The sequence below is a fragment of the Hemicordylus capensis genome, chromosome 2, assembly GCF_027244095.1.
Source record: "Hemicordylus capensis ecotype Gifberg chromosome 2, rHemCap1.1.pri, whole genome shotgun sequence".
Lineage (NCBI taxonomy): Eukaryota > Metazoa > Chordata > Lepidosauria > Squamata > Cordylidae > Hemicordylus > Hemicordylus capensis.
The window spans coordinates 313257317-313280050 of NC_069658.1; the positions used below are offsets into that span (position 1 = coordinate 313257317).

Below are 22734 nucleotides of genomic sequence, written 5' to 3' on the forward strand. Positions count from 1 at the left end.
GACAGCTTTGGAATTCAAAGGCTTTCTTTTAGTACATTTTCACAAATGTTGCTAAGTTTCAAACAGTTGAAAGTTTGGGGGGGGAGCGGGGGAGTCTGTTTTTCCTTCTCACCCACCACCCCTGCAAAGCTGTCCTCTGCAGTAGACTGCAATTAGGGAGTGATTTAAAAAAAAAACAAATTTAAACCTTTTCCTATCCTACAGGTTTCTTTTTAAGGTATACACAGAACTGGTTTTCCTGGTTCAGCTCGAATCCAGACTGGATTCAACCCGCCTTGGGAGGCTTGGGCTTGACTGAGCCTGGCCAAGCCACCCTGTGAGCTCGAGGGGCTCAGTGGGCTTTTCTAATAGTAAAAGAGGGTGGGGAAGGGAAAGGGTAGCCTTTAGGTTTACCTTTTAAAACCAAGCTGGTGGTGCCCCCCCCCCCCGGCCTCCCAAATGACAGGCCTGGCAGGCTGTGGCCCGTTTTGGGCCTCTGTGCATGTGTGGCCACCATTAGAATGACCTCCACACATGCACAGTGGCCATTTGCATCACCACACGATTTGCTTGCTCTGTCTCATTTGGGAACCCGGCAGGGTAGTGAGAGGAGCTGCCACATGTTTTTAAAGGTAAAGACAGCCTAAAGACTACCTTTTTCCTCCCCACCCCCACATTTACTAGCAGAAAAGCCTTTTACTTGTAAAGGGGTATCCTTGCTGGATTCCACTTTTCAAGTATACCGCTGCAGAGCCCTTCGAGCGGCAGGTTTTCGAGCCAGGCTTGGCTCAAACTTGATCCGGCTTCCCTCTCTATGGGGCCAGTTCAGCTCGAGCACAAGTCTGAAAGCTGAGCTTGCTTGACTCCAAGCCAGGTCACATATGCCTAGTTTCCTGCTAAAAATTAGCTGTTCTTCTTCCTTGGGGTGGGGTGAAAGTACAGGTACAGATGTACAGCTTCTCATGTCATTGGCTAGTGCACCAGGATAGACACTTAGAAGCTGGTCAGTAAATACTTCAGTAAAGAAAACCACAGGGCTCTGTGGGCACCAGGACTCGTGACGGCACACTTTACCTTTAAACCTTGAAAGAATAAATCTTATGCATAAAGCACACTCATTTGGAAACAAGGACATGGGAAGCCAAGGCCTTCTTTATGATTTGAGAGGCCTTAGGCTCATTTTTTTTAGTAAAGTTTTTATTTGCTGTCTTTTACGCAAGTAGGTAGTAGCCACAACTGTCTGATACCTTTCCACAAAACAATACCCACACGAACCCCACATCCTCCCTTTTGCACTTTACCGTGTGCACAATAAACAGGCATTTCAAGCTTTCTGGCTGTCATGATGTTTGTGCCCCCACCCCGTTTTAGTTGAAGTCAAGTCAACCATCTTTCTAATCAACAGTTTTTGTATGACTTGGGTACACCAATTTAATTAGCGCGAGGCAATTTAGCACCCCTGCTAACTGGGCAAAGAGGCACCTTTTAACGTGGTGATTCTCTTTATTTAGCAGGGGGAGAGTAACTGACCCTATCCACACCCCAGCACAGTACCTCCAGTGACTGTTGCTGGTGTCTATCTGCTGTTTCTTTTTAGATTGTGAGCCCTTTGGGGACAGGGATCCATCTTAATTGTTTGTTATTTCTTTGTGTAAACCGCCCTGAGCCATTTTTGGAAGGGCGGAATAGAAATCGAATGAATGAATGAATTTGGCTGAATGTGTATTTGACCCACCCCCGCTCCGGCACTTCTCCCTGGCACTGTTTATTGGTGGTTTTTTAGCTTCCTTCCACAGGCAAGTCCCGGGCGTTTTGCTCACATGGTATCCTCCCTCCCCTTTTCGCCACCAAAGGGTTGCAGTTAGCGTTTATTGCCTAGTACGAAACATGATAGTAGGATGCTATAAAACGGGCCCAACGACATCAGCACTGTACACACGCTACACCTGCGCGCCCAAGAAAAGGAGAGGCGGTCTGGCCGTTTCACTGGTGGCCACACAGACACGCTCGTGCTGCCTGTTGCCGAGCCCCAGGAGAACGGCCCCGGGCTGTTCGGCGGCTCGGCCAGCCCCCACATTCCACCAGGGAGCGCTCAGCCTGAAGCGCGCTCAGCCACTGGCCGGGTCCCATCGCGAAGAGACAGCGGGGGCGGGGCGTTTTTCTTGACGCCGGCCGGGGTGTGTGTGTGTGAGAGTCCGTCGCCCGCCATTGCGTCATTGGCGCGCGCCGCCCATGTTCCTGAAGGGTGGGAGGAAGGAGAGCGGCTGTGGTCGACATGAGTGGCTTCGGGTTGCTTTTTCGAGTGGGGCGCGCGGCTCTCCCCTGGGGGGTCAGGCAGCTCCGCACCGGCTGCCCTCGTCCCGCCTTCGCCAAAGAGCTTTTCATGGGGAGGATGCGGAAGGTGAGGCTTGTCCGGGCTTTTCGAGACGTCTGTAGTCTGAGCTGTGGTGGGACGCGGCTGGGCTGAAGTCTGTCTTCGAGCCGGAAAGAGGAGGAGTTGATTGGGGGGGGGGGGGTCGGGGGTCCGGCGCCTTCTTGGCACTGAGGGGGTGGTGGTGGCATGGTGCCCCCCCGGCTACACTGCCAGTCGACTAAAAACATCACAGGAAGGAACTATTCTATTTTGTATCGAATACATACTGTTCTATATGGAATCTATCCATCCATCCTATAGAGCATCTTTAAATCCCAAGAGGTGCCACTTCTCTGGTGTGTTTTTAGTTTCTGAAGCTGTTAGAAGGGATATCTTGACAGGGTTTCTTTCTGAGTAAACATAATGCATAGGCTTGTATTGCTAGGAAAGAAAACATTTTTGTTGTTTACTGAAATCATAGCCTAAATCTTGACTGTTAATTTCGTTTCATATTTATTATTTCAAGGGTTGGAAGCTTGATAGGGAGCATATAAAGTTCAGTTAATGGTTTTCATATTTTCCCCTTTTATACTTTAAAAAAATAAAACTGATTTGTGGGTGTTCTTATTCCTAAGCAAGGCTGTAAGTGGGTTCTAACAGTGTTCTCATGTGTTCCTAGCCGGTTTGTTTTCCTTCTTATTAACCTCTATGGTGTCTAGGTCAGTGTTACACCATTGGATCGATCATGCTGCAATTTAAGTTGCACTTTGAACAGAAAACGTAGATTGTTCTGTATTCTATGACTTTGTGCCTTGTGCACACACCTTTTTTTCAAAAGTTGTGGAGATATCACATTTGCTCTCCTGTCACACTGCAGTGTTCTATTCTGAAAAATAATATTATTTTCTCAAAAAAGAATAATGCCTTGGGTGAAGAGAGCCTCAAAAGAGAAATCTGTTGCTACACTGTATCTTATCTTGCTGTAGTGTTAGGCCAAAACCTTGATCTAACAACTGAATTAGTCACAGGGCTGTAGTACAAAAATCTCTAATGTTGGCAAATGTTGAATAAAATTGAAATTCTGAGTTATGAAGTATGTCTTATGAAGTAATGAAAGGTCTGCAGCTTTTTCTAAAACTCTGTTCCTTCTAAATAAGTATTATGTGATTCAAACACCAGATGTAACTACATCTAGTTGAGAGGAGTTTTGATTAAAATAAGGGTATCTGCACCTAATGTCGTTGCACATTGTTGTCCTATATGGTCTTGGAAGTAAGCCCAACTACTTTTTCTGAAGAGCTACTAATCTAAAATAAGATGACAGAGTGAAGGGATTGTCATAAACATTAAGCTGATTTGTTAACTACTGTTTAAAAAGTAGATATTGACACATTTTACTCCTTGGTGTCTATTTTGTATTACTAAATGCTTTGAATTGTAGAATTCCACTTTCTCTGATTTCTGGGAGATTCCAGGAATGGAAGACTGGCATGAGTGCAACTTACATTCATGTCCAGGTTAAGACACTAGCGGAAGTTGGAGCAAGAATGTGTTGGTGTAGTGAGACAAAAGCCTAACAGAACTTCCCAACTAACTGCATGAGGAGGGGGCAATTTTTGATGTCCTTGCTTTCCACAGGAAGCCCTCTGTACTGCCCACAGGGGCATATTTTGAGGTGGCACAATTTTTGATGTCCTTGCTTTCCACAGGAAGCCCTCTGTACTGCCCACAGGGGCATATTTTGAGGTGGCACAGGCAGCTTTCTGGAGAAAGTGTCAAAAATTTCCCCTGCCCCGCTGCATCTCTGCAGTGAGTTGGGAAGTTTTGTTGGGCTTCTCTCTTGGTGCACCAGAAGAGCCTTGCTCTGTACGTCAGCCAGTGTTTTTCTCTGTATGTAGCCTCTGCCAGGGAAAGAACACGTATGCAAACAGTGGTCTCCTTCCCCTGCCACAGAAGTTGCACATGGACGCTCAGTTAGAACCTAAATGGTTATTTAACTCATCAAATTCCAAAGGTGCTAGCAGTTTACTGTCCACTTGTGAGTGGGAGATGATGACTATGCATTAATAAGCATCAGTTTAAGCTGCTTTTGTGACAACTCTACTACTATTTATATGGTGCTTTTAAACAAAGTTCTCAAATCCTCCCTTCAAAGAGTTTAAACAAGTCAGGAAGATGCTATCCATTCCCAAAAGACCCAGTCATATGCTTTCTGGCTTAAGTGAAGCCACACTTCTGCATCTTTCTGCACAAAATGACAGTGACTCCCCAGGTGGAACCTTTTTTCTTTTATTATCTTCTAGTTTTGTACAAAAATACAGCTTCACTTTAGCCAGGCATTGGCCAAGCATTCTCTGTCATAGAAATGATACATCTCACAGGCATTGGACTTAATGCATAAGGAGCTTTTTCTGGGCACAATGAACTGTTGTTCAGATTGTTATTTGATTGCAACTTCTAGAGTTTCTGTTCCCATAATTATTAGCTGAGCTGTGAGGTGGGGGGAATACTATGGAAACATTAGGAACATGGCATGCTAAGCAAACTTACTTATTTCACATTTTTGAAAATACACTAACTATACTCTACAGTTCCAGCATGCTTGTTGCTTTAAATCAGTATCCTCACTTAAGTCAATCTCTTCCTTAGTACTTCATGTATTTTCTAAAGGAGAAAAGTGGATATCCTAATTTTATTTGCAAGGACGATACCAGGATTGAGAGGAAGAGCAGTGTCATATGAATCTAGCTAATGTTTGCCTGGCTTCATCACTTTGTCCTTTTAGGTGCCAGGTAAAGACCTTTTTGTTCACCCAGGCCTTTTAAATTTGGGTTTTTCAGATTTGATCTGGCTTTTAACTAATTTTAAAATGAGTTTTTAAGCTATTTTGTATTGTATCTTGTATTTTCTTTTATTCTTTTTTGTCTGTTATGATTTAATATGTTATGTGTTTTTGTTGTATGTTTTAATCCTTTGTTGTGAGCCGCCCAGAGAACAATTTGTTATGGGGCAGCTAACAAAGTTGATGATGAAGGGGCGGCTAACAAATAAAGTTGATGATGATGGTTATGTTATTCTATAGGAAGACAGATGAGTTACCCTTAGCACAGCCATTTTACATATACTTTAAACAGGAGGCTTTAAAATGGTTACTTACAGTTCAAGCAGCAATATCCACATGAACATTTGAATTGTCTGCAGTTTCTCATTCTCCATCATGGAACTGATATATCACACCTGAGCCTTCACTTAATAATAATATTAATAACCCTATTAAAATGTGTCATTCTAGGAAGAGGTTTTTCCTTTTCCTGAGATTAGCAATGAAGAATTGGAGGAGATCAATCAGTTTGTAGGACCAGTAGAAAAATTCTTCAATGAAGAAGGTACAACTTGTTTTCCTTCCATAAGGGCTTTTTGTCTAGCATGTATAACACTAAGAATTATTTATTTATTTTATTTATTAATTAATCAAATTTGTACACTGCCCCAAACATTCGTCTCTGGATGGTTAACAATAGCATAAAACAAGTTTATATATATATATAAAAAAACTTAAAACAATTTAAAAATCACCTACAAATTAAAACCTTGACATTTTAAAGAACTGAAAAAGCTTGGGTGAAGAGGTGGGTTTTCAAATGTTTTCTAAAGATTGTCAGAGATGGGGAGGATCGTATCTCAGTAGGAAGCGCATTCCACAATATCGGGGCAGCAAACAAAAAAGCCCGTCCCCTTGTGGCCACCTGCCGTGCTCGTAGGAACTGGAGACGGATCTCTCCGGATGACCTCAAAAGGTGTTAGGGCTCGTAATGAAGAAGACGTTCTTTTAGATACCCAGGGCCTCTCAGACGTTCCAGAAGGATACTGTGGTCGATAGTATCAAAAGCTGCCGAGAGATCCAAAAGGACCAACAGAGTCGCACTTCCTCTGTCAATTCCCAATTGGAGATCATCCATCAGGCTGACCAAGGCAATCTCCACCCCATAGCCCACCCGAAAGCCAGTTAGAAATTGGTCTAGATAATCAGTTTCCTCCAAGACCGCCTGGAGCTGAGAGACCACCACCCTCTCAATTACCTTGTCCAGCCATGGGAGGTTGGAAACAGGCCTATAGTTGCTCAACTCTGAGGGATCTAATGGAGGCTTCTTCAGAAGAGGTCTAATAATTGCCTCCTTAAGACAAGGAGGCATCCTGCCCTCCCTCAGAGAAGCATTTATGATTTCTACCAGGCCTCCTACAACAACCTCCCTGCTTGACAGAACAAGCCATGTTGGACAAGGGTCAAGAGAACAAGTGGTAGGCCTCACCATTTCGAGCAGCTTGTCCACGTCCTCAGGAGTCACAAACTAAGACTGATCCAGTCGAACCCCATAAGAGGAGTTGCTGGACACCTCCAGTTCAGACATTGAATTAATAGTGGAGTCTCCATCTAAGTTGGCCCAAAACCGAGAGATTTTATCTGCAAAAAATTCTTTAAACACATCACAGCAGGTAACTGATGGCTCCAAATTCTGATTCAAGGAAGGGGGGCAATACTATCCCCCTCACAACCCTGAACAACTCCGCTGGACATGAACTTGCAGATGCAATACGGGCAGAAAAGAACCGCTTCTTTGCCGCACGTATTGCCTTAGCATAGATCTTCAAATGTGCTCTATGCTGTAATCTGTCGGATTTGAGTTGAGTCTTTCTCCACTTGCGCTCCAGTCGCCTACCTTGCCGTTTCAGTCCCCGTAGATCTTCCGTATACCAAGGGGCCAGTTCTTAAGTGGGTTGGATGGGACGCTTAGGAGCAATCGTGTCTATTGCCCTGGTAAGCATGCTATTCCAATTTTGCACCAGGGCATCAACAGGATCACCTGCAAAGCCCACATTAAATCCCTCCAAGGCTTCTTGGAATCCTATTGGATCCAATAACCTCTTCAGGCGGACCATTCTAATAGGCCCCTCAACCCTGCAGAGATGGAAAGTGGTTGTAAGCCTAACCTTTACCAGATGTTTGTCCGTCCAGGACAATGGGGAAATCACAGGAGTCCCCACCCATGGAACACCACCCTGATCAGAGTAAAAGACTCAAGCATGTGACCTGCAGTGTGCATCAGTCCGGAGACCACTTGGGGTTGGCTCATAGTTGTCATGGCCGCTCTGAACTCCTGAGCTGCCCCGGACAAGTTGTCTCGAAATGAACATTGAAGACCTCCAGCACCAAAAGTCTGGGAGACTCCAATGTGAGTTCCAAGACCAAGTCCGTGAGCTCAGTAAGGGATTCCGTTGGGCTGTAGGGCGATCAGTACACCAACAGAAGTCCCAATCTATCCCTGGTCCCCAAACTTAGGTACACACATTCAATATGGTCAGATACCTTGACAGAGACCCTGGTAAGGGAGATGTTCTCCTTATAGACCACAGCCACTCCACTTCCCTACCCAAATCCCTTCACCTGCTCCTCTACAGAATACCCTAGAGCAGTGATTCTCAATGTTGTTGGGTCCCCAGATGTTATTGGACTTCAACTCCCATAATCCCCAACCAAAGGCCACTGAGGCTGGGGATTATGGGAGTTGAAGTCCAATAACACCTGAGGACCCAAGATTGAGAATCCCTGCCCTAGAGGAAGAACCTGGGACAAGACTGGGCCACCAGCCTCCCCCAACCAAGTCTCGGTGATACACACCAGGTCAACCCCTTCGTCCATTTGTACTCAACTTTCATCCTTCATCCTTCTTTCAACCTTCATCTATGTGTACTCAGTATGTGATTTAGCCAGCAATTAATGTAAAGTGACATGTATCTTGCGCTGTGGAAGTTTTCTGTGGCGTTTAAACAGCTCCCAGAATATCTCTTAATTAAAATATTTTCCTGCCCAGTGTCTTATTATTAAGAATCTTTATGACAATAATTGAGAGAGCCCAGATAAGGAATTGATTCAGTGCAGTTTATTATTAAAATATTATGAAAAGGGTATTGCCTTTACAAAAATGGTGTTTTAAATCTGCTGTTGAGACATGCTCTTAGCTCCTTTCACCCCCTAGAAGGCCACTCAATTCACTGTCCTAGTGGTGTCATCAGATCCAAACCGAAGCTCATGTATAATGTTAAAAACCAACCAACCTGTAGGCCAGAGTGGCTTGAACAGTTGCCTGGCACTTTTGACTTCTTACAGAAGTAAAAACTGTCTGATTGTTGACAGAAACTAATTCATAAGCAAACTTCTGGTACACTGGCTGAATGTGTTTGTGATCAGTAGACAATGTATAATTTAATGCATCATTGGCTTTCAGTGGATTCAAAAAAAATTGACCAAGATGCTAAAATTCCGCACGAAACCCTTAATGGACTGAAGAACCTGGGGCTCTTTGGCATACAGATTCCAGAAGAATATGGTGAGTAAGAGAGTATGGAAAATGCAGCTTTGCAGTTTGTTTGTTCGTTCTGCTATGAGACCTTTTGAGAGATTGTGTGCACTTTGTCCTCCACTAAGTAAATATTATGCAAGAATATTGCCTATATGACAGATGTTGTTTACCTCTCAGCTGCATTAAGACTGAGAATTCAAATTATCCCCTTTACTAAGTAGGGTCCACCCTGGTTTGCATCTGAATGGGAGACTACATGTGTGGGCACGAAGATATTCCCCTTGGTGGATGGGGCCGCTCTGGGAAAAGCATGGTTTCAAGATCCCTCCACGGCATCTCCAGATAGGGCTAAGAGAGACTCCTTCCCTCAACCTCAGAGAAGCTGCTGCCAGTCAGTGTAAACAGTACTGAGCTGGATGGACCTATGATCTGACTTGGTAGAAGGCAGCTTCCTGTGTTCCAAAAACATAGCTTTCTGTGTGGTTTTTAAAGCCTCTGGGAGCATAAAGTTTAGTGCTGCTGTTCTGACCAGGGACTTTCTGGGTCAAAAAGCCAAAACACTCAGATATCTTTCTCATACATGCACACCTTTGCATTATGAAGTCATGCAGTTACAGGAAGACTGAACCATACTCCCTCCCCTCGCCTTCCCCCCCCTCCTCTTCCTCCTCCTCCTTTTTGAGAAGCAGAACTGGTCATAAGATAACTGGTCATAATAAGAGCCAGCGTGGCGTAGTGGTTAGAGTGCTGGACTAGGACTGGGGAGACCTGAGTTCAAATCCACATTCAGCCATTAAACTAGCTGGGTGACTCTGGGCCAGTCACTTCTCTCTCAGCCTAACCTACTTCACAGGGTTGTTGTGAAAGAAAAACTCAAGTATGTAGTACACCGCTCTGGGCTCCTTGGAGGAAGAGCGGGATATAAATGTAAAAATAATAATAATAATAATATCACTCTTTCTTGAACCTTTGGAAGAACATTGTAAAATTGTCTCAAAAGTGCAAACTTCTGCGATACTAAACGGCTTGCACATTCAAACCTGTCATGTAGGTGTCCTATCAGTGATATTGCCTTCCTCCACTTTTGCTGATACTTGCAAGTGTTCTTGATTCAAAACAAGCCACAAATCCTATATGTTGCAAAGCTTCAAATGGTATTAGGGCTGCTGGTAGCCTGCCCTTGTAGCAAACCAGTGTGTTTGGCAAGCAGTAGAAGTCAGACTAACTGATCACAGGCAAAACATGCAATGTGAGGTTTTGTTTTTAGCCTTTCATTCTACAAGGCAAGGCATCTTTAATACTAGCATAATAAAGCAGTGGAGCCGCCTAATGTCACAGTGGGAAAATGACTTGACTAGCATGCCAGAAGTTGCCAGTTTGAATCCCCGCTGGTATGTTTCCCAGACTATGGGAAGCACCTATATTGGGCAGGAGCGATATAGGAAGATGCTGAAAGGCATCATCTCATACTGTGTGGGAGATGGCAATGGTAAATCCCTCCTGTATTCTACTGAAAGACAACCACAGGGCTCTTTGGTTGCCAGGAGTCGACATCAACTCGATGGCACAATTTACTTTTTAATAAAGCAGTGGCTGAAAACCCAATCCTATTGAGCAGAGGTTGCCAACCAGTATTCCCTGTAACAGCGATTCCCAGATGTTGTAGACTGCAATTCCCATAATCCCCAACCAAAGGCCACTGCAGCTGAGGATGCTGGGAGTTGTAGTCAAGATCTGGGAATCCCTGTTACAGGGGGCACTGTTGTCAACCTTTCTTGACAAGTGTACCCTTTATTTCACAGACTTTCAATTCAGGTACCTCATAGAGATTTTATGTGCACACAAATTTATGTGTGTGTACAGCTATGAGACAAGCTGTTAAAGTCATTGGCTTACATCCAAACTAAGTTATTTGTGAATACTCCTATTGAAATTAGTGGGACAGGCTTACTTTGGTACTCAGTGCTAAATGTTCTGAAGCCTGTCATTCAGGCTGAGGGGAGGGGTTTGCTGAGCTTCAGCACGTAGCCCGCCAATCAGTAGCAGAGGAGGGTCTTTACCCTCCTCCTCCCCTCCTGCAGTGGATACATCACTGAGGAAACATTTTTTTCACACAACGCGTGATCCACTTGTGGAACTCTCTGCCACAGGATGTGCTGACAGCCAACAACCTGGATGGCTTTAAGAGGGGTTTGGATGACTTCATGGAGGAGAGGTCTATCAGTGGCTACCAGTTGGAGGGCTGTGGGTCACCTCCAGCTTCAAAGGCAGAATGCCTCTGAGTACCAATTGCAGAGGAGTAATGGCAGGAGAGAGGGCACACCCTCAACTCCTGCCTGTAGCTTCCAGTGGCATCTGGTGGGCCACTGTGCAAAACAGGATGCTGGACTAGATGGGCCTGATCCAGCAGGGTGGTTCTTCTGTAACATTGGCTTCAAGCCGGTGATGGGGAACAAATGGGGATCAGATAGCATGGCTGCATCATAGGAAGGCAGGAGTACCCTAGTAGCCTTTCAAGTACCGCTAATGATACAAACAGGTGGGTGGACCCCTTTTTAGAACCAGGGCCTGCTCTGAGACTCCCAAAAGGCTAGATTGAGGCCTGCATTTGAATTGTCGTTTTGGCAGGAAGCTGAAACCTGACTTTGATTTCTCTCTCTCTCTCGCTCTCTCTCTCTCGCTCTCTCTCTGTAAGCCAAGCCAGTGAACAGAAATGCTATTCTTGAGAGTCTGGGAGAGGAGGGGAATTTTCCGTCACCCTCCCAGCCTTGAAGCTGTTTACTATATTGCAAAAAGGCTTGGGCTGCTCATGACTTGCTAAAACCAATCATGAGAACTAGTTTGACATGTCAAGCATAATCGTATCTAGCTGATTTAAGAAATCATAAGAAATCACATATTGATACCGCCTGTGCCGTGCTATGGGGCCTAACACATCCATATAACACTTGCTTATGTAACATTCTCTGTCCTTCTGACATGTTTCTGTGGGCTGAAGAACATCAACAAGGATCTGAAATGGCTACAAGCCAGGGCCAGCTGGACATAGAAAAGTGTCTCTATCTTGAATTTAATCAAACAAAGAGCCAGGCCAGGTTCCTGATTCGCTCCTCCCTGAAGGGCGAGAGAGGAATTTGGAGAGCCGGGCTGGAGTTTGATAATCAAAGAGGAGACACTCTGAGTAGATGAAGTGATTATTTTGGCTTTGAGAAGTGTCCAAAAAGGTATAAAAAGCTGCAGACAGCCATTCATGGAAGAAGGGTAGGCATGGGCTTCTTCATGGAAGAGGCACCATGTAGCCCCTCCCTGTATCTCCAGAGCCAGTCACCCTCTCACCAGAGAAGCCAGCGGAGATTTCATTCCAGCTCACCTGGAAACTGGTAAATATTGCCCAAAGCCATGCCGTCACAAACCAGCCACTTCTGACTAACACACTCGTTTCCCCCCCTCTGTCCCTGGATCTTCTATCTTACCTATCCTGAGCTCCAGTGAAGCCCCTGCTGCGGCCATCATTTGCCAGGTGGCACGAAACTATGTCTGGTCTGTCTCCCCCTCTCCTCCTTCCGGTTCCTCCTCCTTCCCACTTTCCTAAGGTGCTTTAATGGACATTCTTCTTGTGGGTCTTTCTCCCTCCTTGAAAACTGTACTTTTGTTTTTTTCTCTCTCTGCCAACACAGCTTCTAGGATTGTTTTGGAACAGTCAGGAGATAGCAAAAGCCTTCAGCTACTTGCTCCTAATGAAATGAAACTGTTTTAAACTATTCAGCTTTTAGTAGAAGGGATAGAAAGAAATGCTATTTCGGTTAAGAGTCAAAGATGCCTTGCATTTATTATTGGTATGAGTTAACTGTCATAGAAATTATTAGACCAAATTAAAGGGAAACACTGATTGAACTGTGTGCTTTGCAGTCAGAACTGAGCTGGGGAAAATTGTTGTGGTTTGTAGCTTAGGCAACTAGACAGATAAGATATTTCTCACACAGAACTGAATTTCTAAGCTGCCTGCTTTTGGTGAGGCTAAATTGATCCCTAGTTAGCAACTCTGCATTTTGGCAAAGGGAAAAATGATTTTAGGAATGCTTTTAGCTGTTACTGAACACTACACCACAATAATAGAAAAATGAAATTGGTAACTACTTGCCTATATGCCTAATCACCTACACTTGTAATCATTAACCTTAATAAAGACCATTAAAACTCACAGTTGTGAGAGTCTGTGTGTGATCTTTCATTCTTCAGAATCACCCATGAATCTCAGAAAACGAACATTTGAGACAACTTGTTGACTACATGTGGTAGGATAAGAGGGAAATCAACCACCACCAATGCCCACTAGGGATGTGCGAACCGGTTCGAATTCGAACCAGGGTGGTTCAAATTTGAACCAGACCAGCCATCAGGTTCGAACTGCATGTTCGAATTTGAATCAAAAAGGGGGTGGTTCGATTTGAACTGGTTCGAACCTCCAAAAGCCTGTGGGGTGGTAGCTGGCCTCCATGGATACCTACCACCCCAAACCCAAAGCAATCGGACATTCGTACCTTTTTAAATGAATTTTTGAAATTTATTTTTCCCCCTCATAGGATTAAAAGGAACTTGAACCAGCCCATTATTCCCTATTGTGGAGCACCCATGGGTGCCAACAACCACCTAAACCCCAAAGCAATCGGACACTCCTACGATTTTTTAATGAATATTTGAAATATTTTTAATTATTCTTCTCATAGGGTATAATGGGACCCAAACCAGCCCATTATCCCCTATTGTGGAGCACCTAGGGGCACAAAATTGGGGTGAGTGGTAGCCACTCAGGGGTGCCTACCACCCCCAAAACCCCAAGGCAATTGGACACTCCTCCGATTATTGGTGAATTTTAAAGTATTTTGAATTCCTCATAGTGAATAATGAGGATTGCAGCAAATGTATAGCTTCACGTTGGGTTCGAGTTCCATTTAACTTTTTAACATAAAAAATCATACAAGTGTCTGATTGCTTTGGGGTTTGGGTGGCAGGTACCCCTGGGTGCTAGCTACCACCCTACCCATTTTTGGATGTCCAAACTGGTTTGAAACGGTTCGAATTCAAACTGAACCAGGTGGAGGTTCGAGCAAAACCAAAATCGAACCACCCCCCTCCTGATTCAAACCTGGTTCAAATTCGAACTGAACCGGGCAAACCGGTTTTGTGCACATCCCTAATGCCCACCCCCTTATCGTATCATTAAGGATATTAGTACCCCCTGTTGAGAATCCCTGCTATAGATGGATCACTGGAGCAACAGACTATAGTTTGTGAGGCTGAGATGTGTTAAAAAAAAAATCCATGATTGCCAAAGAGCTTATCCAGGGCCAGCTCAGAAAATAACTTTGGGGCATGCTGTGCCTGCTTTGCAGGGCTGCTGAATCTTTATTTGATTCAGATTAGAATACAAGCTGAGAAGAATTGCTGCCATCTCTGGCTGAAGGGTTGTCCCGGGTCCCTGTGAAGTGAGCAAAGAGGCACCTTTAAGATGGTGGTTCTTTTTATAATTAATGGGGAGAGCAACTGTCCCTATCCAACCTCAGCACACCATCCCTTCAGTGGTTGTTACTGGTGCCTACCTTAGGTTTCTCTTTAGATTGTGAGCCATTTGGGGACAAGGAACTGTCTTATCTATTTATATTTTTCTCTATAAACTGCTTTTAGAACTTTTTTGTTGCAGAGCAATATATACATATTTATAACAAGAAAATGCTGGGACTACCTGCAAAGGGGTGGGATGGAGTTGAGGTTTAGCTCAGCTGGTTTAGCAGCTAGTGATCACACATCCTGTACTGGTGGAGCTGCTGAGACCAGTGATCCCCAGTTGCCAAAGCAGTCAGTCTGGCCTCTGACTTCAGAGAAATCAAGAGGCTGCAAGAAGAAAACCCAAGGGTGAGGAGGAGCCCCAGCTCCCATGGGAGAGAGACTTCCCCTTCTCCCTCAGTTTTTCTCTCTTGTACACTCTTGATTCTCCTCTGTTTCAGTTGGATGAAGGGGCGATAACGGACTGAAGAGCTGCATGCACACACCATGGAGGAGAGAGTCTCCCTCCCCTTCTTTTTAATGGAATGGAATAACTAAGGTCGTTACATTAAAGAGGAAGAGAATCAAGAAGCTGAGTAGTCGCTCATTTTTCTGGGTCTTGGATTGGCTTTAGCAAATGATTTGAGATCTTGCCTTTTGTAAAGATTTGTGTTCATTTTTTAGCTCTGGCTAAGCTTGGAAGAGTTTTTCGTCTCTAGTAAAAATGTAATCCTAGATGTAGTTGTTCTCTCCTTTTTTAGAATAGGAATGGCTCTTAAACTTCTCTTAAGGGGAAAAGAGCAGAATTTGGAAGGCATTACTGGTTATGGCATTTCTCTTTGTCCTGGTCATGGCATCTCTATCTTGTTCGTTGCAGCAAGGTGATTCAGTACGTTTCATTAGTCAAACACAGCAGTTGGTCTCAACTGGAGATCTTTCATTTGACATTTTTGTCTTCACAAGCACTGCCTGCTTCCTCATTCAAAAGACCAAATGTTTTTGAACCACCTGATCATGCAGATACTTCAACAATTGTCCCTTTGCCTTGTAAACATGTTAGCATCAGTTAAAGACTTGCCTGTTGCTGGCAGGTTTGCCTTATGAACATAAGGCATGATCAGCATGTTGAATAAACCTGGTTTTTGACAGTGAGCATGCAGTTTGATGCTATTTCTCTAGAAATTGTCCTGTTCAAAGCAGCCCTTCCTATAAGGCATCCTGAAATCTAAGAATATAACTGATGTTGTCCTGTTTTTTCTACTTTAGTGGCTTTTTCAAAGACTGTTTTCCTTTGTGTTTTGACAGCAGATTCCAGTAATTTTAGTGGGAATTGAATAAAATAAATATTTTTACAGGTGGCCTTGGACTTTCAAATACTATGTATGCACGTTTAGGAGAAATCACTTCTCAAGATGGAGCCATTGCAGTAACTTTGGCAGCTCATCAAGCTATAGGACTAAAGGTAATTTCTCATTATTAGTATTCATGCCAAGTGTCTGCAGCTCTAGTATTTCAAGTGTCAGATAAAATCAAGAAAGAATGAGTTCCCTTCACAGATTATACTTTTGAATTTTAGATAGTCCTCTAAGCCTGGGTTAAATGTAAAATGTACCAGGGTGCAGTGTTCCATTTTATTTTATTTTTCCATCATTGAGCAGAATAAATATTGTTCTGGTTGACAGTTAGGGGGGTGCACAAAACCATCTGGCCCAGTTTGGTTCTGTACCCACTCAAACCCCCACCATTTTGGTTCTGGGTGTGTGTGGTGGGGGGAGGTTCACAACCTTTAAAAAAAAAGTTTGTATTTTTGACCCAGGACACACAGAGGCCTGGAAAGATTTCCAATGTCATGGATTGAATGTTTATCTGCCATGCAGCTATTAAAGTACAAAGGTTTGCCAAAGAACCCCAGGGAACATCCCGTGAAGGACCTATACTCACCATAACTCTCTAAGCTGGGTATGCTATGCTAATAGAGAGCGCTTGCTTGCTTGCTTGCTTGCTCGCTCACTCACTCTTCCCCCCGCCTTCAGTCCCTACTGTTCTATTAATTCCTTTTACTATATCATATATGTGAACCATTTCTAAAATGGTTTATTCAAGGTGCATATCTTCTTATGAGTCTCATAAAACTTCTGGCTATTGTAAAGAGAATTTCCCAGAGGGCAGTGTGTTTATTGAGAATATAAGGACTAAACAAAAGTATTATGAAGAGCATGACTCTCATTCCTATATGTGATAATATGAATTTGAGCAATCAGCTTGGTATTGGACAAATATATCACTGCTACAAGGTAGTGATTTCACAATATGTACAGCTTATTTAAGCATTATTTGCTTATTTTGTTTTATGGAAGTATTAAAAACCTATATTTGGCATGAAAGGCACAACACTAAAACCAAATATAGCAATTAAAATATTAACCAAGAGAGTCAATTATGCAGCAGGATGGTGCTAAAGCCAGCACAAATCAGGGGTGGGTAGGTGGGATGGGACTCAATCTAGCAGGCAGGCAACATTAATTTCCACACTCCAAATACCTGCTGAAACAGCACAGTCTTTGTGTTTGAAAAAAGTCAGTCAGACTTGGCAGCAGCACACACTTGCTTCAAGAATTGTAGAAGAAATGAAATCTTTATCAACTGCCACTCGCTAACAAAATATACATGCAAAGCTTGAAAGAGAGAAATCATCTTTCTTCTCTGCCCCCTCCCACTTGCTGAAAACTTCTGCCAAAAAATATGTTGTAAGAATGGCTTTTAAAGAGTCCAGGTCCATGAGCAGGAAGAAGATAAAAGCACAGGGCAGAGTAGGCAGGTTTCCCCTTACCTCCCCCCACCTCCGCCGCACCATTTTAACTCCTTACCTTCCCACACCATTTTAACTTTAAATGCAGGGCTCAAAATTTAGAGAGAAATCATCTTTCTTCTCTGCTTCTCCCCCACCCCTCGCTTGTGAAAACTTATGCCAGGACATAGGTTATAAGAATGGATTTCAAGAATGCCCTGCATCATTTTAACCCCCATGTTTTCCTCACCTCTGTCCATTTCCACAGATGGACAGAGGCGCAATTCTTTGCTGGTGCTCATTGTTCACAAACATTTTACAAGGAAGCCTGGGGTTGGGTGAAGTGCTGTGCTAGAAATGGCTGCAGAAGTCACCCAAGTGCTGCTTCCCCTCTTTGGAGTTTCCAGCCAGAACGTTTAAAAGGAGGTGGGGTTGGGGGGGGAGGAGAGTGGCTTCTTTGCATTATTTATACCCTCTGAAGACCTGCCCATTTCTATAAGGGCTCTACAGGTTACTGAGGCGGGCAGGGGCGGGGGTTGTTTTTCATATTCTAAGCAACTAAATCCCCGGTGACAGGAATACCATAATAGAAGGCTTGGGCCAGGCACAGGGGAACAACAAAGCAAAGGAGAAGCGATCAGCCTTTTAGACTAGATTGCAGAGAAATTCTCTGTAACTTCCTCCCCAAAGGAGGGAAAGTGAAAGTGAGGGGTGAGGAAGGCAGGAGTGGAGAAGGGAAGCAGCACACTGACGAGAGGAAATCTAAACGCAGGTGCACTGGGGGGGCAGGAAACCAATTTAGGGGAATGAACCCTGGAGTTGCTTTTCCAAAGCAAATACTTTTTAGTTTTTTGCCCTTAGTATACTTTTTCTCGAGTATAGTGTTTGACTGCAGCAAAAGATGCTGTGCCAGGGAAGTGCCTCCTTGTGATTAGTAATTCTGTGTTAATAGTCTATACTACTACTATTTATATACTGTTTTTCAACCAAGTTTCCAAAGTGGTTTGCATAGCAAAATAAAGAATAAATAAATAAGATGGTTCTCTCACCCTAAGGGGCTCACAGTCTAAAAATGAAATATAAAAGGTAAACACCAGCAACAGCCACTGGAGGGATGCTGTGCTGGGGTTGGATGGAGCCAGTTGCTCTCCCCTGCTAAACATAAGACAATCACCACTTTGAAAGGTACCTCTTTGCTCAGTTAGCAGGGAGCACAGGAAGTAATTCTTCCCCAGTGCAGCATTTCCTGCTGCAGAGAAACACTGTAGCTTCCAGTTATGAGAAGGCTAAAGGGGACTGGTTGCCTTCCTGGATTCCTAAATGCTTGGCTGCTATCAACTAAACAGACAGGATTGTAGTCTTGGTGTTTTGCCCTAGAAAAAGCTTGATGCCAGCCTAACTGAAGAGTGAAGATGATGCAATTCTCCTTTTATTAAAAGGTTATTTTTTAGTCATTAACCTTTCTCCTGAACCTTTAAACCAAGGTTTGTGAGAGTGCTTTGCCTGCCTTTACCAGCTGAACATTACTAAAAAGTCCATTTTGCTTTTTTTCTCTTTGGCAGGGAATCCTTATTGCAGGCACTGAAGAACAAAAGAAAAAGTACCTACCAAAGCTAGCATCTGGGGAACATATTGCTGCATTTTGTCTCACAGAACCAGGAAGGTAACATTAGAAGTTGCTCAGGTATACTATAGCTAGGAGGCTGCACCACAAATCGAGACGTGTCTGGTCAGAATCTGAACTTGTGCCATAAGGACTTCTAGCTCATCATCTGCGGTATGGAGATAATACTGACCTGCCCTACAGGATTGTTAAAAGCATTAAAGTGACCTAAGATGAGTGAAGGTCAATTGAAAATACTATATAAATGCTAATTATTATTTCAAAGAAGATCTATAGTAACTGTTGTATTGCCACCTATATTGATTGGCTCAAATTTGTAGACTGCCCCAAACTTTCATCTCTAGGCAGTTTACAACATAAAACAAATTAAAAATGAAAACCTTAAAACCACAGTCAAGTGAAAAAGCTTGGGTGAATAAATGAGTCTTTAGGGACTCTTTAAAGTTGTCAGAGATGAGGAGGCTCTTATTACAGCAGAGAGAGTACTCCAGAGTCTTGGGGCAGCAACAGAGAAGGCCCATTCCCATGTAGCCACCAGATGACCTGCTGGCAACTGCAGATGAACCTCTCTGGGTGATCTCAGTGGGTGATGGGGCTAATAGTGAAGAAGATTTTATCTTAAATACCTTGGGACCAAGCTGTCATGGGCTTTATAGGTTATTATTGATTGATTGATTTGATTTCATTTGATTTGTATACCACCCCTCCAAAATGGCTCAGGGTGGTTTACAAACACACCACTAAAACAGTAAAGAGCTAAAACAAATTTAAAAACAATATAACAATTAACAATTTAAAAACATTTTAAAACAACAATTACAGTGATTAAAAACCCCGAAATCGGGTTTTGAATTGTAAAATAAACCAGAAATTAAAACCCCCACAATTTAGGAAGCTGAGAAAGCTTGGGTGAAAAGAAGGGTTTTCAGGTGTTTTTTGAAAATTGCCAGAGATGGGGAGGATCGTATCTCAGCAGGGAGCACATCAGGGCAGCAACCGGGAAGGCCCGTCTCTGTGTAGCCACCAAATGAGTTGGCAGTAACTGGAGATGGATCTCCTTAGATGACCTCAATGGCTGGAGGGGCTCATAACGAAGAAGATGCTCTTTTAGGTACCCAGGGTCTAAGCTGTTTAGGGCTTTGTAAGTTATAACTAGCACTTTGTATTTTGTCCAGAAACCTATTGGCAGCCAGTGTAACTCCATCAGTAAAGGAGTAACATGGTCTCTCCGAGATGACCCAAAGACCAGTTTGGCTGCTGCATTCTGAACCAATAGAAGTTTCCGGACTATGTACAAAGGCAGCCCCACGTAGAGCGCATTACAAAAGTGAAGTCTGGAGGTTACTAGCAGATGTACCACAGTTTGAGGTCATTGATCTCGAGAAAGGGGTGCAGCTGGCGTATCAGCCGGAGCTGATAGAAAGCACCCCTGGCCACTGCCTCAACCTGAGAAACCAGGGAGAGGTGTGAATCCAGAAGTACTCCCAGACTACGAACCTGTTCCTTTTGGGGAAGTGTGACCCCATCTAGAACAGACAGATCAAAATTGTTTCTAGAGTTCTGACCCCGCACAATAAGTACCACCGTCTTATCTGGATTCAGCTTCAGTTTATTCTCCCTCATCCAGGCCATTACTGCTTCCAAACAGGCATTTAGGGAGGATATGCCAGCTCCTGAAGAAGTTGACATGGAGAAGTAGATCTGGGTGTCATCAGCATACTGGTAACACCCAGCTCCAAATCCCCTGATGATCTCTCCCAGCGGTTTCATGTAGATGTAGAAAAGCATTGGAGAAAGTACGGAGCCTTGAGGGACACCATACTTAAGCTCAGATTTTGAAGAGTAACAGTCTCCAATTGACACCATCTGGAATCTATCCGAGAGGTAGGAGCGGAACCACTGTAAAACAGTGCCTCCCACACTCAACGACCTCAGACGTTCCAGAAGGATACTATGGTCAATAGTATCAAAAGCCGCCGAGAAATCTAAAAGGACCAACAGAGTCACACTTACTCTGTTAATTGCCAATTGGAGATCATCCATCAAGCTGACCAAGGCAGTCTCCACCCCATAGCCCATCCGAAAACCAGTTTGAAATGGGTCTAGATAATCAGTTTCCTCCAAGACTGCCTGGAGCTGAGGCCACCACCCTCTCAATTACCTTGCCCAACCATGGGAGGTTGGAAACAGGCCTATAATTGCTCAACTCCGAGGGATCTAATGCAGGCTTCTTTAGAAGAGGCCTAATGATTGCCTCCTTAAGACAAGGAGGCATCCTGGCCTCCCTCAGAGAAACATTTATGATATCCACCAGGCTGTCTACAACAACCTCCCTGCTAGATCAAACAAGCCATGTTGGACAAGGGTCAAGAGAACAAGTGGTAGGCCTCACCGCTCCAAGCAGCTTGTCCACATCCTCAGGAGTAACAAACTGAAACCGATCCAGTCAAATCACATAAGAGGAGTCGTTGGGCACCTCCAGCTCAGACATCAAATTAATTGTGGAGTCTCCATCTAGGTTGGCCCGAATCCGAGAGATTTTATCTGCGAAAAACTCTTTAAACACATCACAGCGGGTAACTGATGACTCAAAATTCTGGTTCAAGGGAAGGGGGGCAGATACTAATCACAACCCTGAACAACTCTGCTGGACGTGAATTCACAGAGGCAATACGGGCAGAAAAGAACCGCCTCTTTGCCGCACATATTGCCTGAGCATAGATCTTTAGATGTGCTCTATGTCACAATCTGTTGGATTCGAGTCGAGTCTTCCTCTACTTGCGCTCCAGTCGCCTACCTTGCCATTTCAGCCCCCATAGATCTTCTGTATACCAAGGGGCCAATTTTGAAGCGGGTCAGAGGGGACGCTTGGGAGCAATCATGTCTACTGCCCTGGTGAGCAAGTTGTTCCAATTCTCAACCAGGGCATCAACAGGATCACCTGCAAAGCCAACATTAAATCCCTCCAAGGCTTCTTGGAATCTTAATGGATCCAATAACCTCTTCGGGCAGACCATTCTAATAGGCCCCTCGCCCCTGCGGAGGTGGGAAGTGGTTGTAAGTCCAACCTTAACCAGATGATTATAACCAGCACTTTGTATTTTGCCCAGAAACCTATCTGTAGCCAGTGTAGTTCTTTTAGTATAGGAATGATATGGTCTCTCTGAGATGATCCAGAGACTAAGCTGGATGCTGCATTCTGTACCAACTGCAGTTTCCGGACTACATACAAAATCAGCCCCACATAGAGCGCATTGCAGTAGTCAAGTCTGGAGGTTACCAGCATGTGTACCACTGTTCTGAGGTCATTTATCTCATTTATTGAACTTGTGTTCCTTAACATTAAGTGATATCTGAGTGTTACCTACCTCATCTTGTGCAATTTTAATTATGACTAAATGTTGTACATAGTATAAATTGGACTTGATCTCCCATTTACATTATATTTTTATTAAGCTTGTAAGTTGTGTGGGTAGGTACTTGCAGACAACTCTTCTAAAGATTATAAATGTACTAAACAAAACTGACATTCAACTTAACTTTTGAAAGGGTTTGGCACAATTGCAGCAAAAGCAATTTAGGAAGCCATTTTTATAAAGTGAAACCAGAATAGTCATGTGTGTAGTGGCTCCTGGTGAATACTTAAAGCTTCATTTACTTTCAGGTGTGTGGACTACTATCCAGTCTCAGATTGCATTCTTTGGCTAAGTTCCTATTTACTCAACTTATTTTTATTTCAGTGGAAGTGATGCCGCATCCATCCAGAGTAGAGCTACATTGAGTGAAGATAAGAAAAGTTTCTTGCTAAATGGTTCAAAGGTACTTATCCACAGAAAAGCATGGTTACATTAATTTTTTTCTGCATATCCCTAGTATTTCTGTGTTTTTTTCTGCCTGATCCTTTGTGTCTAATGGAATGGTGGCTAAGTAAACAAGATCCAAAGCCAGCAAAACTTTCTCAGAACATAGAAAGAAATAATGAATAGCCTTGAACACAAGCCTAACCTGGCAGCAATAATATCTCTGGTGGTTTTTTGTCCACCAGAGTTTCTCACTCTTTAGTTTTCCAAGCTGTATGTTAAACCTT

At 43.7% G+C, this 22734-nt stretch overlaps 1 protein-coding gene across 2 annotated transcripts in view; it reads left to right on the plus strand.

Moving 5' to 3' along the window:
* The first annotated feature begins 2181 nt into the window (after nucleotides 1-2181).
* ACAD9 (acyl-CoA dehydrogenase family member 9) overlaps nucleotides 2182-22734 on the plus strand; it is a 41357-nt gene continuing 20804 nt past the window's right edge. Inside the window, exons 1-7 of one of the 2 annotated variants that reach the window (XM_053294374.1) lie at nucleotides 2241-2380; nucleotides 4982-5124; nucleotides 5625-5718; nucleotides 8617-8718; nucleotides 15591-15697; nucleotides 18586-18686; nucleotides 22388-22466. In XM_053294374.1, the coding sequence (XP_053150349.1) occupies nucleotides 5071-5124; nucleotides 5625-5718; nucleotides 8617-8718; nucleotides 15591-15697; nucleotides 18586-18686; nucleotides 22388-22466 (537 nt within the window). In that variant the 5' untranslated portion in view covers nucleotides 2241-2380; nucleotides 4982-5070. Of the gene's footprint in view, nucleotides 2381-4981; nucleotides 5125-5624; nucleotides 5719-8616; nucleotides 8719-15590; nucleotides 15698-18585; nucleotides 18687-22387; nucleotides 22467-22734 lie in introns of both variants that reach the window. The other variant, XM_053294373.1, reaches the window with a different exon arrangement.